Source organism: Schistocerca cancellata, chromosome 10 (assembly GCF_023864275.1).
Source record: "Schistocerca cancellata isolate TAMUIC-IGC-003103 chromosome 10, iqSchCanc2.1, whole genome shotgun sequence".
Classification (NCBI taxonomy): Eukaryota; Metazoa; Arthropoda; class Insecta; order Orthoptera; family Acrididae; genus Schistocerca; species Schistocerca cancellata.
In genome coordinates this window covers 104,247,776-104,261,953 of record NC_064635.1, presented here as the reverse complement: position 1 = coordinate 104,261,953, position 14,178 = coordinate 104,247,776, and the positions used below count along the sequence as shown (strand labels likewise).

General features: G+C 39.1%; 1 protein-coding gene across 4 annotated transcripts in view; it reads right to left on the bottom strand.

Moving 5' to 3' along the window:
- The window catches only part of LOC126106847 (pyruvate carboxylase, mitochondrial), a 183,017-nt gene that overhangs the window by 15,589 nt on the left and 153,250 nt on the right, over nt 1–14,178 (bottom strand). For all 4 annotated transcript variants that reach the window (XM_049913241.1, XM_049913243.1, XM_049913242.1 and 1 more), the window contains 5 exons: nt 13,378–13,618; nt 10,857–11,106; nt 7,437–7,681; nt 4,081–4,260; nt 1,852–2,097 (listed from right to left, as the gene is read on the bottom strand). In XM_049913241.1, coding sequence (XP_049769198.1) covers nt 1,852–2,097; nt 4,081–4,260; nt 7,437–7,681; nt 10,857–11,106; nt 13,378–13,618 — 1,162 coding nt within the window. The remainder of the gene's footprint in view (nt 1–1,851; nt 2,098–4,080; nt 4,261–7,436; nt 7,682–10,856; nt 11,107–13,377; nt 13,619–14,178) is intronic.

Below are 14,178 nucleotides of genomic sequence, written 5' to 3'. Positions count from 1 at the left end.
AGAAGTTTGTGGCACAACTTGACTAGAAGAAGGGATCGGTTGGTAGAACATGTTCTGAGGCATCAAGCAATCACCAATTTAGTATTGGAGTTCAGCGTGGAGGGTAAAAATCGTAGAGGGAGACCAAGAGATGAATACACTAAGCAAATTCAGAAGGATGTAGGTTGCAGTAGGTACTGGGAGATGATGAAGCATGCACAGGATAGAGTAGCATGGAGAGCTGCATCAAACCAGTCTTGGGACTGAAGACCACAACAACAACAACAACAACAACAACAACAACTAGTAATTTCAGGCAGACTGAAAGGAAGTTCTCTGGATACACATACTATGTGTCCAGTAGTGCATCCCCACCGACTCAAGTTCTTTTTTCACTGCTTCATATGCAGCTACCTGTTATTGTACAGGAGGAACTGTGACTAGTGATCCTCAACTAACACCACATGCAGTAATCATAGCGGGCTTCAATAATGTTGAGGCATCCCTATTTCTTCAGCTTTCCAGCTTTAATAGCTGAAACTGAATAAAAATAGTTATAAAATATGAAGCTACGTATATTCTACTCGTGACGGTACAGTATTTGATTAAATTAAAGTAAGGAATTCTTTCATAAAAATTAGAGGTATGAAATTTTCTGTACTCTCTTCGTCTGAAAATGAAGAAACATGTGCACACCTAATTTTGTTATAATTTTAGTAATAATTAAATAGAACAAAAAATAGTCCTGAACCTCTGTCTCTAGACGGCTCTGAACTGCAGCATGTAACACAGCAGTGTATAATGTAACTGTCAAAATGCGAGAAACAGCTTTATGTGATCAAATTTCGAATTGGGAAAGTTGGTCTACACACAGAGCAACCTCTACTTCAGACCACACACGAGTGCTGCAATCTAATGTCTCGGGTTTACTGTCGGTGATCATCCTCTATATCGAGGGCGGCCAACCAGCAGCCCACAGGCCGGATCTGCCCCACGATTGGTTTCAATTTGGTCCACGGAAGATATTTGTGTGGTGGATAGGAGGCGAGTGGTGGCGTGAGGCACTCTTGTTATACCCCCGCCGAGATGCATTTTCAGAATTTAGCGGCATTCTGCAGGCCTTAGGATCGGTGCTCATTACGCAGACCAGTAAAAGTTACAGCCAAGATAAACCAAGTTCAAGCCTGCTTGTGAAGGCCTTTGTGAGGCCTTCAGCATACAGAGCAAGGTAGTTCTCGTTACTGCAGACATGTCATCCACAGATGGCTAGCCTTTATAAGAGGGATTTTTTGCTGTGGAAGAGATGGCAGTTGTAGAAATTCAAGTACTGTTAGTAGTTAGTGGGTTTAATGTGGATAGAGGTGTGGAATGAGCTATCAAGAGAGTAGAGGTCAACATCCAGGAACGTAGAAGAGGACCAGGTGAATCAGACAGGAGAAAAGACATCTCCTAATGTCCTTCAGACTCTAAACCAACCAACTCCTTCCTTATACACATTATTAAATATATCCTGCCCCACAACTACCTTTCCTTTGAAAGGAAGACTTACATACAAATCTGCAGCACAGCCATGGGTATCTGCATGGCACCCACCTATGCCAACCTATTTACGGGCCTTTTTGAGGAAACCATCCTAGCCCTTTCAACTCCTAGTCTGGTTCATGCTCATTGATAAAATCTTCATGATCTGGACTCAGGGCCAAGACATGCTATACATATTTCTTCACATCCTCAAGAGCATAATCCAAAAATATTGACATTCTACAAGAACTTTCCTACAATATACATACAATTTGAGCTATTCCGTAATCTCAAACGATTCACCTTGTAATACGATTTACTAAGTTAGCTCTCTGAAAATTGGACACTTACCTCAAACTCTTCACCAACTTTTGGACCAGTGAGGAAAATTCGAGTATCCAGTTTGTCAACTGGACCAAACTGTTTCCGGAACTTGAGGTAATCTTCAGTGACCTGAGGATACAAGGCAGCGCTCATGACATCATTGTCATTGATATCTGGGAACTTCTCCTTCAGTTTTGATTTGAGAGAGTCGAGGTCCATCGGTGGAAGGCTTGCTCCTGGACGGCCCTCTACTCGTGGCATTCCCTTCAGAACCTGTTGGGAAAAAGATAGTCATTATCATCCTACAAGAGCTGTAATAGAAAACCTCTCACAGAGTCCACTATTAGCTTTGTCTTTGTGGATCCCTGCTGCCAAAAACTTGATATCTGCATGCTACTCAAAGTTGATGGCTCAAAAGTTGGCTGACGAGTTTAGTGGTTGAACTCTTATCTCCACAATCTGGACCTGAGATCTCATTTGTAATAACTGAGCACTACTTCATTTGTGGAAAACAGGTAGTAATTCTGCTCCAGCCCACAGCCAATTTAGACTGTGTTCAAAGAGCATGCAAACATTTTAATACTTCTCCAATTGGCTTTGGGCTTGGACAGAACTGCCATCCATCTTCCATAAGTGTGCAGTTACTTAAGAACTTAAGTCAAATCTTCTTCCTTATAATGCCTTCCCTAATGCACCCCTAAAAAGCAGTTAGACATCTTATTTCAGTGGACTGTACTCTTCTTCTTTTAGGTGACTCGTTTCTCTTCCACGTAACAAAACTTACTGGCTTTGTTTTTTACCACTTTGTCACCTCCTTGTTCAAATCATTACTAATTTGTTTACTGCTGCACATTTTTGACCTGATTTATTTCTTTTTCTCATACGGGAAAAGCAAGTTAGAAGTTTGCACAGTATGATTAAAAGAAATGTTGCCAGATTATATGTAACATTTTGCAAAGAAACAGTTGCTCAATTAAAATACTGTGCTAGACACTTAACACATAAAGTGGTGGTGGTGTCGAAAGTTTAGGTCTGATTTTAATTAATAATAATAATAATAATAATAATAATAAATTGATCAAGGTCCGCGTCACTTTCCATTTTTAACCAGACCTAAGGTCTGAGAAAGGAAAGAAGATAATAATAATAATAATAATAATAATCATAATAATCATCCTCTAGTCGATTTGGGCCTCCTATGGAGCACATAAATAATTACTTCTGATTTAATTTCCAATTTTCCAATAATTTTTCCATTCGATCACAATGCTACTGTTTCTAAACTTCTGACCACTTTGCTCCCAATTTATTTTTTGGTTTTCTCAGTAGAGAAGAATAAAAACCCTTCTTTTGAATCTTTTCTTTATTCAGAATTTTGTGTATTTCAATCTTCATCACTTTCAGATTACTTCTGATTTATTGGAGGCTCTTGCACCAGGGAGATTTTTTGTGGTCGGCATGTTCAAAACTTCTCTTTCATATCTGGTTTTCATTCATCTGGACCACATGGTCAAAAACATAATTGTATATTTCCTCATCATTACATCTAGTAGTTCAATTTTCTTCTACAATTACACCTGTTCCTGTACTGCTGTGGTGTTTTACTTGCCCCAATATTTTTCTTATGTCTTCTATTTCTCCCATCTTGGCGAATGTGCAGGCATTTTGTTGCATGGAAACAATCTGGTTTTATTACTGTGACATAGTGGTGTAACTTTACTTGAGAAGCAATAGACCTCTTACTGAACTCATCTTTAGTCAACTGAAAGACCATTTCCATCTTCCTTGCATGTGTTTATTAGCCTCATCCTTCTGCTTTACTTCCAAGATTTTTAAACTTATTGACTCTTAATTTTTCCATAACCTGTATTAATGGAATTTAGAGGATTTTTTTTTTAATTTTTGTCATATATTCTGCTTATGCAAAAGATATTTTGCATTTGTGTGTGCGTGCGCCCGCGCGTGTCTTTTTGCCCCTTTGACAGACATTTTGTTGTGCCTATCTGTGACTCACCATCTACACTATATGGTGAATAGGGATCTATCTTTTTTTATAATACTGTCATTATTCCATCCTGGATTTTCCATTGCTTGAATATTAAAACTGCATACTTTTAGCAATTAAAATCTTTAAATAAGGATCTATTTGATAGTTCATATTTCTAAAACTTCACTGACATGTTTATGGTGTACTCACAGGAGTTACAACTAAAATGCTTTACTGTGCAAATGTACAAAAAGGAATGAGTAGTTCACCTTTGACCTGAAAGGTTCAGGGAATCCCCCATGGGGCTCTCCAATAGAGCCCTGTAAGAACTCCACAACCGATTTAGGGAAACTCAGCTCCTCAGCCTTCTCCTCCACCTGTTTCGCAGTCAGTTTATTCTGTACCATGAACTGCGCCAAGTCGCCAACCACTTTCGATGACGGTGTAACCTGTGAAATTGAAATTATGTTATCCATTCTTTAGTTTTGTATGGAAGCACAAGTCTCTAATAACTTCAGAAGTTGGTTAACAAATTAGTTTTTTGTACTTTGACACATGGAATGGACTCCCCTTACTTTAGAAACAATGTAAGTCAAATTTTAGTAGTTAATGTAGTTCAATGTTTCCACCTTAATACAAGGATAACTACATTGGGATGGAATGTGTCACCTGTACAACATGTAAGAGGGGGATGGTTCAACAATGGGTGGTCCATTTTTTCCAGAAGTGATGGGGTAAACCTGGTACACTGTGGTCCTGATACAATATCTTTCAACTACCATGCTAATTATTATGAAAAGTAATGAATACAGGGGGTTCCAGGACGAATGATCAATATTCAAGGACATGACAGGAATGATCACTCGAAGCCAAAAATCCTATTAAACATAAGCTTTAAAACACATACCTTTAGATTTATGAGCACTTGTTCGGCAGAGACATGTTTCACAGTAGTGAAGATGAACAAGAGCTCATAGCTCTCTATTTATGCATTTTAGAGCCAATGTTTATTAGACTTTTTTGCTCCTAATGATCATGCCTTTCATATACCTGAATACTGACCATTCCTCCTGGGACAGCACGTATATGTAATATCTGTATGCAAGTCCTTCCCATATTTGCACACATCTGAATTTACAGATCTACAGAAAGTTAAAAAAGCAATCAATAAAAATTAAAAGATATCCAAATATTTATCAAAATTGATTGTAAATCTAATCAGTTCAGACTTGTCATTATCACATACCATGCCTCATACATTCAAAGTTGGTGACATAGTTGATTTGGGACAGACTAATAACGTTGATTTAAGGTTGCTAGTGTAACACATATGTTGTTCCTTCTTCAGACTGATACTATTTTACATGGTTATCATTTTAAAAATCTATGAGACACTTTAGTATGATTTACTTTTCATACGTTTCCAGGTCTTCAGTGTTTTTGAGATTTGGGTCACACTTTTCCTTCCAGGTTTTGTTTATAACTTTCAAGCCAATATAATGTGGAGCTTTTTCATATAGTTTTAGTCCATCGTCAACTTTCTCTATGGGTTACTTTCTCTCTGTGTAGTGTCATAATGATTCAACAGCAACTGCCCTCGAAAGTTGTAGGTTTATCGTTGTTTCATTTAACTGCCACCAGTCTTGGATGACCATTTTAATGTAGCCTCAAAGCTTTAAGTAGGTATGTACACTCAATGACTACTTAAGGGGGGTAAGACGTCAAATGCGCCAACTTTGTGCAGGAGAGCCACCACAGAACACTGTAATTTCCACTGTCTATACTTTTACAAATGTAGTCATAAAACTTTGTTAGCATGACCAGGTAGGATTCAGGATTCACACTCATAGCAGTGGAAGTTCAGAAACATAACAAAATAATTTTTTTTGTATATGAAATTTCATCTGTTTTACTTACTATTGGCTGTATTTGTTGCTATAGGTACACTTTTTTTCATAAGTAAGAGAGATTCTTTGATGAATTTTGCACAGCATACAAACCATACTTTTAGGTTTAAGAAACTCTAGAATTTATTTAATTCATGAAAAAATGAATGAGCTTTCACATTTTAATCTTCATGTATAGAAAAAAAACTCAGATTTTATAGTTAATTATCTCGATTTTCACCACAGTTTTTAATAGACTTGGAAAATTCTAGAGTTTCATACAGCTGTAAGTACAGTTTGTATTCTGTGCGAAATTCATCAAAGAATCTCTTACTTATGAAGAAAAATATACCAACAGAAGCAAATGCAGCCAATAGTACGAGAAAAAATGATGAAATTTCATATGCAAACAAATTTATTTCGTTACGTTTTTGAACTTCCACTGCTACGAGTGTGAATCCTGAATCCTTCGTGGTCATGCTGACAAAGTTTTATGAATTTATTTGTACAAGTATAGACAGCAGAAAATAAAATGTTCAGTGGTGTCCCTTTTGCTCCAAGTTGGCCCATTTGACGTCCTACTCCCCTTAAGGTCTACTCTGATCTTTGGGCTACAGAAATTGATTACAACTACTTAAAGGGTTATATCAAAATACCACAATTCTTTTGAGAAGCAAGTTTTTTCACGTCTTGAGGATATCACTGTCTCTTCACTATTTTAATTTTAAAATTTGAAACTTGGTCACTATGCCATAGTAAGTTACAAAACAACAGACTAAGAGATCAATATCAACATTAAGGGCTGAAACAGCTTGTAACTCCCATGGTTTTCATTCCTCACTAAGCTATAACCTCCAATACTGACCTTGTGATACCACTACATAACTTTAATACAAGGGTTGGAACTTAAATAGTGGCAACAATCTATTCACAACCAATACAAAAGAGTTACATGTTTGCACCTGTTACTGTCCTTCAAAGTAATCACCAGCATTGTGTAGAACCCACTGCCAGTGATGTGGAAGGCATATGGTAGTATACCACTAGCAGGGCCTGTTCTGTTGCTGGTGTGAATGGAGCGGTCTACTGCCTGTCGAATCTCTGGAACAGTTCTGAAGCAAATGCCACGAAGTGGTTTCTTCAACTACAGAATCAAATCAAAGTCACAAGGACTTAATTCTGGGGAGTATGGTGGATGGTACAGTACTTCCCTGTCCCATAGACCGAACAGAGCAGCCACAGCGTACACTGTATGCGCCCGTGCAGTCGTGCAAAATGATGGATGGGTTGCGCAGAAAGTGCCGCAGCTTCTTTCGCAAAGCCAGTCACAGGTGAGGCTACAAAAACGAACAGTAATACTGTGCACTGAAGATCTGCCATGGAGGAACGTAATGCATTAGGATAACACCATCACAGTCATACATGAGAATCACCATAACTGTAGACCGCTCCATTCGCACCACCAACAGAGCAGGCTCTGCTAATGGTATACTACACCTTCCACATCACTGGCAACGGGTTCTACACTTTGAAAGACAGTAACAAGTGCAAACATTTAACTATTTTGTATCGGTTGTGAATAAATAGTTGCCACTATTTAAGTTCCAACTGTCGTATTATTGTGATCTATCTTCAATCTAAACTTAGATCTTGTGAACAACTATATATCTGCAGATAGTAGAAGAGGGACAACTAAGACTGAACAGAATGAAGTCACTGAGATTGTTCTCTACTCTCACCTTAATAATATCTCCTAATAGCATATTGGCTTCCCTGTAGGCCTTCTTGACATCTTCAAAGAAATCTCCAAGGCCAAGAGAGTAGGCCTGGAACTGCAAATTCGTGTACTGTCCACCAGGGATCTCATTCAAATACACATCTGCATTCCCCGATTTCATGGTTGTTGCACACTCGAACGGTCCATAGAGTGTTCGTGTCTGCTCCCAGTAAGCAGAGTACTCGCTCACATTACTCAAATCAAGACCTGTATAGAAGAGGGAAAAATTACAATTAATAAAGGAAACAAAATAACACAATATTACTATATTAATTAATTACTATCACATTGATTAAAGTAAGTTAGCAACTGACATTTCAGTGAGTCAAGAGGTCTGTGTCAGCCAATGTAAAACCGTTAATCTTTTCTGGCATCATATGTTTGCTATTTTCGTTGTTTCCTAGGCAGATGAACTTGGTGTGGCAGCATGATTGGAGTGGAAAGGGGAGAGAAAGGTAGGATGGGATGTCTCTTGTAGCATGTCTAAAACTTTTGGTTCCTGTATGTTAAAAGCTGTCTTCAACCTGACAGTTGATTTGAACAATGCCATGCTTTGCAAACGCATGGTGTTATTGGAGGTGGTGTGTTATTGCCTTCCATGCTCTCAACAGGATTCAAATTAGGGCTCTGTGCACCGCTCAGGGTTCTTTGATGAAGCGGAGATTTGTACTATGGCTTGGCCAGCCATAGTACAAATCTCCGCTTCATCAAAGAACCCTTTAACAAGTCTTGCAACATGTGGGTGGTCATTAGTGCATTGTCATGTGTTAGTGTAAGACTATCACCAATAAATGGAGTGAGAGCCACAACCTGCTTCAAAGGATTTCCTCCTCATACTGATGTGCTGGAAGGCACCCATGCTTCACAGAGACCAAATCCATCTTTGCAGTCATACGATTCCTGCCCACATCATCCAAAACAGGCCTTCTCCAGAGCACCTCTGTACCATCAGGTGATCACATACTAAATCTCAACTCATCTTGAACAACACTTGTTCCCACTGTTGTACTTTCCAGCCACAAGATCACCTCATGAAACTTAGTCAAGCGCTCTAATGTTCTCTGGTGAGTTCTGAGCCTGCAGCAGATCTTTGAATCGAAAACTGGTTTCTTCCAATCTTGTTCGGGTATTTCTCTTGCTAATACTGACCCCTCAAACTTGGTGGAGACGATTTTGTATTTGAACAATGGCAGTGTGATGGTTGCAGAAAACTTGAAGCTATAAGAAATTCTCATCTCTTGCCAATGCTGCTCTTCTTGGACCTGATCATGGTTTCCTCACATAGTCTCCAGTTTCCCTGAGCCGTCTTACAGTTCTGAAAATCGTGGACAGTGTAGTTCTCAACACTCCCGTGATGTGATGCATGTTGTGACCATCTTGCATCAAAGCAAAAGCTTTTGCAGATTCTTCGGGGCTTAATGACACGTTTACTCCAGAAAGCTAATTATGATTATCGCAAAAAGATCCTGCAAACATATGAGATTGAAAGGAAAACAATACACGGTACAACAATAGGTGATACAAGATTGGCAACAGAACATTGTCTCACATCCAGTGATGTGATTTTTACGTTGGGCAGGAAAGAACAATTAAGGCTAGTGCAATAAACAATCTACTATTCACTGTGTGCTCATAAAGCAATGTCAATAACACACTACAACAGAATATATAGGATAAAGTACTACACAATGGTTAAATATATAATTGCACATGATTTATTATGTGCTGCATTTTTCGTGAAAATCAGTGTAAATTTAGCAGTATTATTGTTTTCATTGTGTTCTCATATGTAGTTTAAAAACAAGTCTGCATTTTAAATCTATTTTCGTTGTCACTTCACAAAAGAATTTTCCCATCGTTTTGTTCCATCAGGTGATTCTGGTTTCAATGTAAATTCTTCAGCATCATAAAAACTCTTCCTCCTCCTAGGTCATTTACACTGTTTAGCAGTATTGTTTTATTTTCTCTACACAGCTTATTCAAATGCAATCTTTAGAAAATTTTGCACCTATATTCTGTATGTGGCAGCTTACATATTGTAAAATATTCATTGTGCAACATCTACACAAAGTCAATTAAGGGCAGATCATTATTGTGCAATGCATAATACAGGCAGCTGCCCGAGATGCACATGGGGCTACTGCTCTTGGCAGCTGGGATCGAAGATCAATCTGGTCGAAGTACACATTCTGAGGTGAAATATGACTCACTGGATCTAGTTATTAGGGACCATATCTTCCTCTACCAACCCTACATTTGACATTGGTTCCTGCACACAAATCTGTTGTACCTGATCAATTAGTTGACAATTAACCACACTTTTTGTATAAAATTTTTAACCACTGATTTTGACTGATTTGGTGATTTCCTGTGAAATCTTTAACAAGCTAATTTAATCATGTTAAAAAGTTGATGCTGCCTGCTAACTCCGAGTCATCTACCGAGACACGAAAAAAATGAGTGATGTGTCCGTGTCACTGCTGAGGTCCGTGGAACACATGAGCCCATTACGCACCATCAGCGTCACTTCCCTGCTGCAAAAGCCACCCGCCACCAGCGTCACCTACTGACACCACCTGTCCGGCGAGTGCAGTTTGGCTGGCCCCACTGCCACACTGTTTACCAGCCGAAATGTCTGAGAGGCTTTCCGGTTTGCTCCCATAACCACTTTAATGTCCTTTCTGGAATATCCATGGCATTCAGAACATATTCCAAATGTTGTGTCCTGTTATATCATTCCCATAGGACCACATGAGAATAAAATCAGATGTGATTAGAATAAGGGAGGGAAGGGATCACATACCAGCATATAATTTAAAGACTTAAATATCTGCCTGTCACAGGTTTTGGCAAATGGTAGAACACAAATGTGGACATTAATGAACTGAACGCTGTCAATTTATACAGATGCTGATCGAGTATAAATGGCTAACAAACATAAATGTCTTGTTATCAATATAACCAATACAATAAGAATATCTACATTGGCTCTGATATTTTTAATAGACAGAGTAAAAACACAGTCTGACCACCCTGGTGCAGTACAACTGCGGTACAGTTCATTTAACAGCCCACATCCTTCACTTAAAGCTCAACATCCCTTTCATGTAACACTTCTGATATGGAATGTACAATCTTCTATGTTTAACTGTCACACAACATGATATCTGTCAACACCATTTGTAGCTCACTTTACTTATACTTAACAGCAGAGTATGCTATACAGGAATCAAAATACTCTCTTCGCACTTTCAATAGCAAACCACGTTCACTACTGTTCCACTGTCCAGTCCTCAATACTGCCACTCTGTATGTTACTTATTTAATGAGCATACACCCTTATAATGTATTTTCAGATTGTACACTGATAAATAACACTTACCTGTGTCCAGGTCACTGCCTTGTAGTGCAGCTACTATGGCACCCATGCTCGGCTGTGACGTCATTCCGGACATGGAGTCCACGGCAACATCCACTACATCTGCACCCGCTTTTGCACACTCCAGCATTGAAGCCACTCCCGCTCCGGCAGTGTCGTGCGTGTGGATGTGGATCGGCACATCGGGGTGTCGATCACGTAATGCAGTTACTAGGATCTTGGCTGCAGAGGGTTTCAGAAGTCCTGCCATGTCCTGTAACCATACAAATGTACTTTTACAGCCACTGAAAATACTTATTGGACTGATGTCACAATGAATAGAGATTCTCATACCCACACTATATATTAAACGGAGTGAAACTGCAATCCAAAGAGAGCAAACATAGCAATAGCTAAGGGAGTAGCTTATGAAATACAAGAAAATTTCAACAGGTTCTTCAACTTTTAGCACAGAAAGGTAGGACTACCCTACTTGTTATACCACTCCTGACAATATAATTTTGTATTGTTTACTTGTTCTAATTTTGTTAATAGCACATGTATGACAATTATACAAAATAACTTATGATTTCTGCTTTATTTCATTACAGTTATTGTTCACAGGATAGTTTTCAGACCACTGAATATAGCAGTACATTCAGTTATTACGCAAATCTTTTATTTATAAGAATACTCATGATTTACAATTCATATTTTAAATCATGTGAAGTTGAAGTTTCCACTAAGCAAATTGCTGTTTGTTTCTAAAGTGAAATAGCCACTTAAAAGCCCTCATTCTCCCCTTTCCAATAAACATCTTAATTTTTCTAAAAGTCTGTGTGTTTCAAAATTTATTTTTATTCAAAATTTTTGCAGACTAGGAAGTTCCAAACTTACACAGTGATTATTTTCAAAATTCAGTGCCGTATTTTCCTAGCCCAGATTTTTCTGATTATTCCAAAAAAACGAAAAATGTCTACTTTTACTAGAATAACTTGTTAATTATACAATTTGGAAAAATTTTACTTTCTCTCTCTCTCTCTCTCTCTCTCTCTCTCTCTCTCTCTCTCTCTCTCTCTCTCTCTCTCTCACTCACTCACTGTGAGACAGTGCATGCGGCTTGGGTGGTATGTGGCATGGGTGAGAAAGTCGTCGTCATATTTTCTTTTCTCACCACCACCACCACCACCACCACCACCACCACCACCACCACCACCACTAAGAAAGAAGCCAAACTATCTGTGAAACAATCTGCAACTAATTTCAGATAATCTGTAACATTCCACTTCTTGGCCACGTCAGTGTACACCAGAGCCAGTTTCCGGTATCTATGGGAAAGAGGCTTTCGTCCAGCCTGGATCTGCTATGTTCAGTTCAAGAACCAGTGATTTTCCCAAGATGGAGTTTTCCAGGAATTGTTTCAAGTAAGCTTTGAAAAGCCCCAGAAGGAAGCAGCTCTTTGCTGAAGAGTGCTCTAGCGGAGGCAGAAAAAGTTCAACAGAAGTACTGAATTCGGTTGCTGAAAGGGCTAAAAACAGAATTCTTTTGAGCTGCTCAGAGCTCATACGACTGAAAAGTTGGCCAATAGCTCTCTCTGGGGTTGTAGGAAGTGACCATGTGCACTCTAAGGTGAAGATGGTATTTTAAATAGAGGGAGAGTAGTCCTCAGTAATAAGTCAAGTGCACTGCCAGTACAGAAAGCCTTGAAAGATTTTGCAGGTGCATATCCACCTGTAGGTCCCAAATTCCGCTAGAGTTAGTTCTAGTTTTCTAAGTGCGCGTTGAAATTTCACAAATGTGCATGTGCTAAGTACGCACACATATCAAACTAGGTCACGGTGTCAAGCTGGAGGTTGTCAGCAAACAAAATGAGCTCAGCAAGCTTAAACTAAAACCAATATATTCCATTTGTTCCTACAGAAACTTGAGTGTAGTGTTGCTGAGCATCTTTACTGTGTTGACTTTGAACTGGTATCTTGTTATTTTTTATGGAGCTTGTCAGAAGAAGTTTCTAGAAGCCAGGTTAAGGCTCTGTAGGCCTATTAGCAGTATACATACGCCAGTCCAGTAGTCAGACTTCCGAATCTTTCAGAAAGTAGCTATACAGATACAGGACTTTAACTATAGACTTTAGAACAATACAAAGTTTAAGAATGTCTCATGGGTCTGAGCAAGGCTGATGACCCTTATGTAACTTATTTAATAATATAGTAGCACTAAGGATGAAGCAGGTTCAGCTAATAAGTGCTTCTGAGCAAGTTTGCGGAGCAGTACACTCCGTAACTTGTCCGGCACACCACACATTGCTATGAATGCACGGATTCCCCCTGCCAGCACAAGTAATATGTGAGACGCCACAAAAGCTGCTAGGACGGCCAAAAGAAATGTTTCAAATTCAGAGCAACAGTTAATTAACTTCCAAAGCATAGTGTGTTGACAGCTGAATTTATGATACAAAGCACTCATCGTACTTCTAAATCTCATTATTCTACTACGTATCAATTGAGGAGACTGAAGAGCTGAGAAGAAAAACTGCTACACATACCTTTATTGACAGTATGTGTGTCCCTGCTTTGACAAGTTCGTCTGACAGCTTGAGGTAGTAATCCAGGTTGTACTTCGTGCGGTTCGGGTCTGAGACATCACCCGTATAACTAATTGCAGCTTCTATGACACCACCGGCCTTCCCCACTGCATCCATTCCCAAGATCAGATTTGGGAGGTAATTGAGGGAATCAAACACACGGAAAATATCCATGCCATTCTGGACAGACAGCTCGCAGAACCTGCAAAGAACACAAAATGCAATGCAACATATCTACACCAAACCATTGTAAGTGGTGATACACTATTGTTATGCAACTAAGTAGACTACAGTTAACACACGAAAAATTTATTTCATTTGTTACTCAGCAACCTGAACAAAACTGCTGAAAAGGGGGAGGGGGGGGGGCAGAAACTTATGGCAGCCCACCTTTTACATATTACATAATAGTACATATTAAATATATGTCAACCAGCTGAAATGCTCCTGTCAGCACACAAAAAGGTAAATACACTCCTCCATAAAAGACAGACTGAAAAGAGGGGAACCAGCTGCCTCAATCCTCATTCTGCCTTTCTCACAAAACTTTCGACAGACGAACATGTTCACACTCTTTTAACACAGAACAGTCCCTCTTTGTAGTGAAGCCTTCATTCTCAGCATCTCCCTCTCCATGCCACTGTCTGTATGTCTCTCTCCAACTGTCTCCTTTTTCTCCCAATGTCAGTTTCTCTTATCTGTCTCTTCCACTGTCACTGTTTTCATCCCTTTCTCTTGCTCTTCCTGACCACTGTCTCCTCC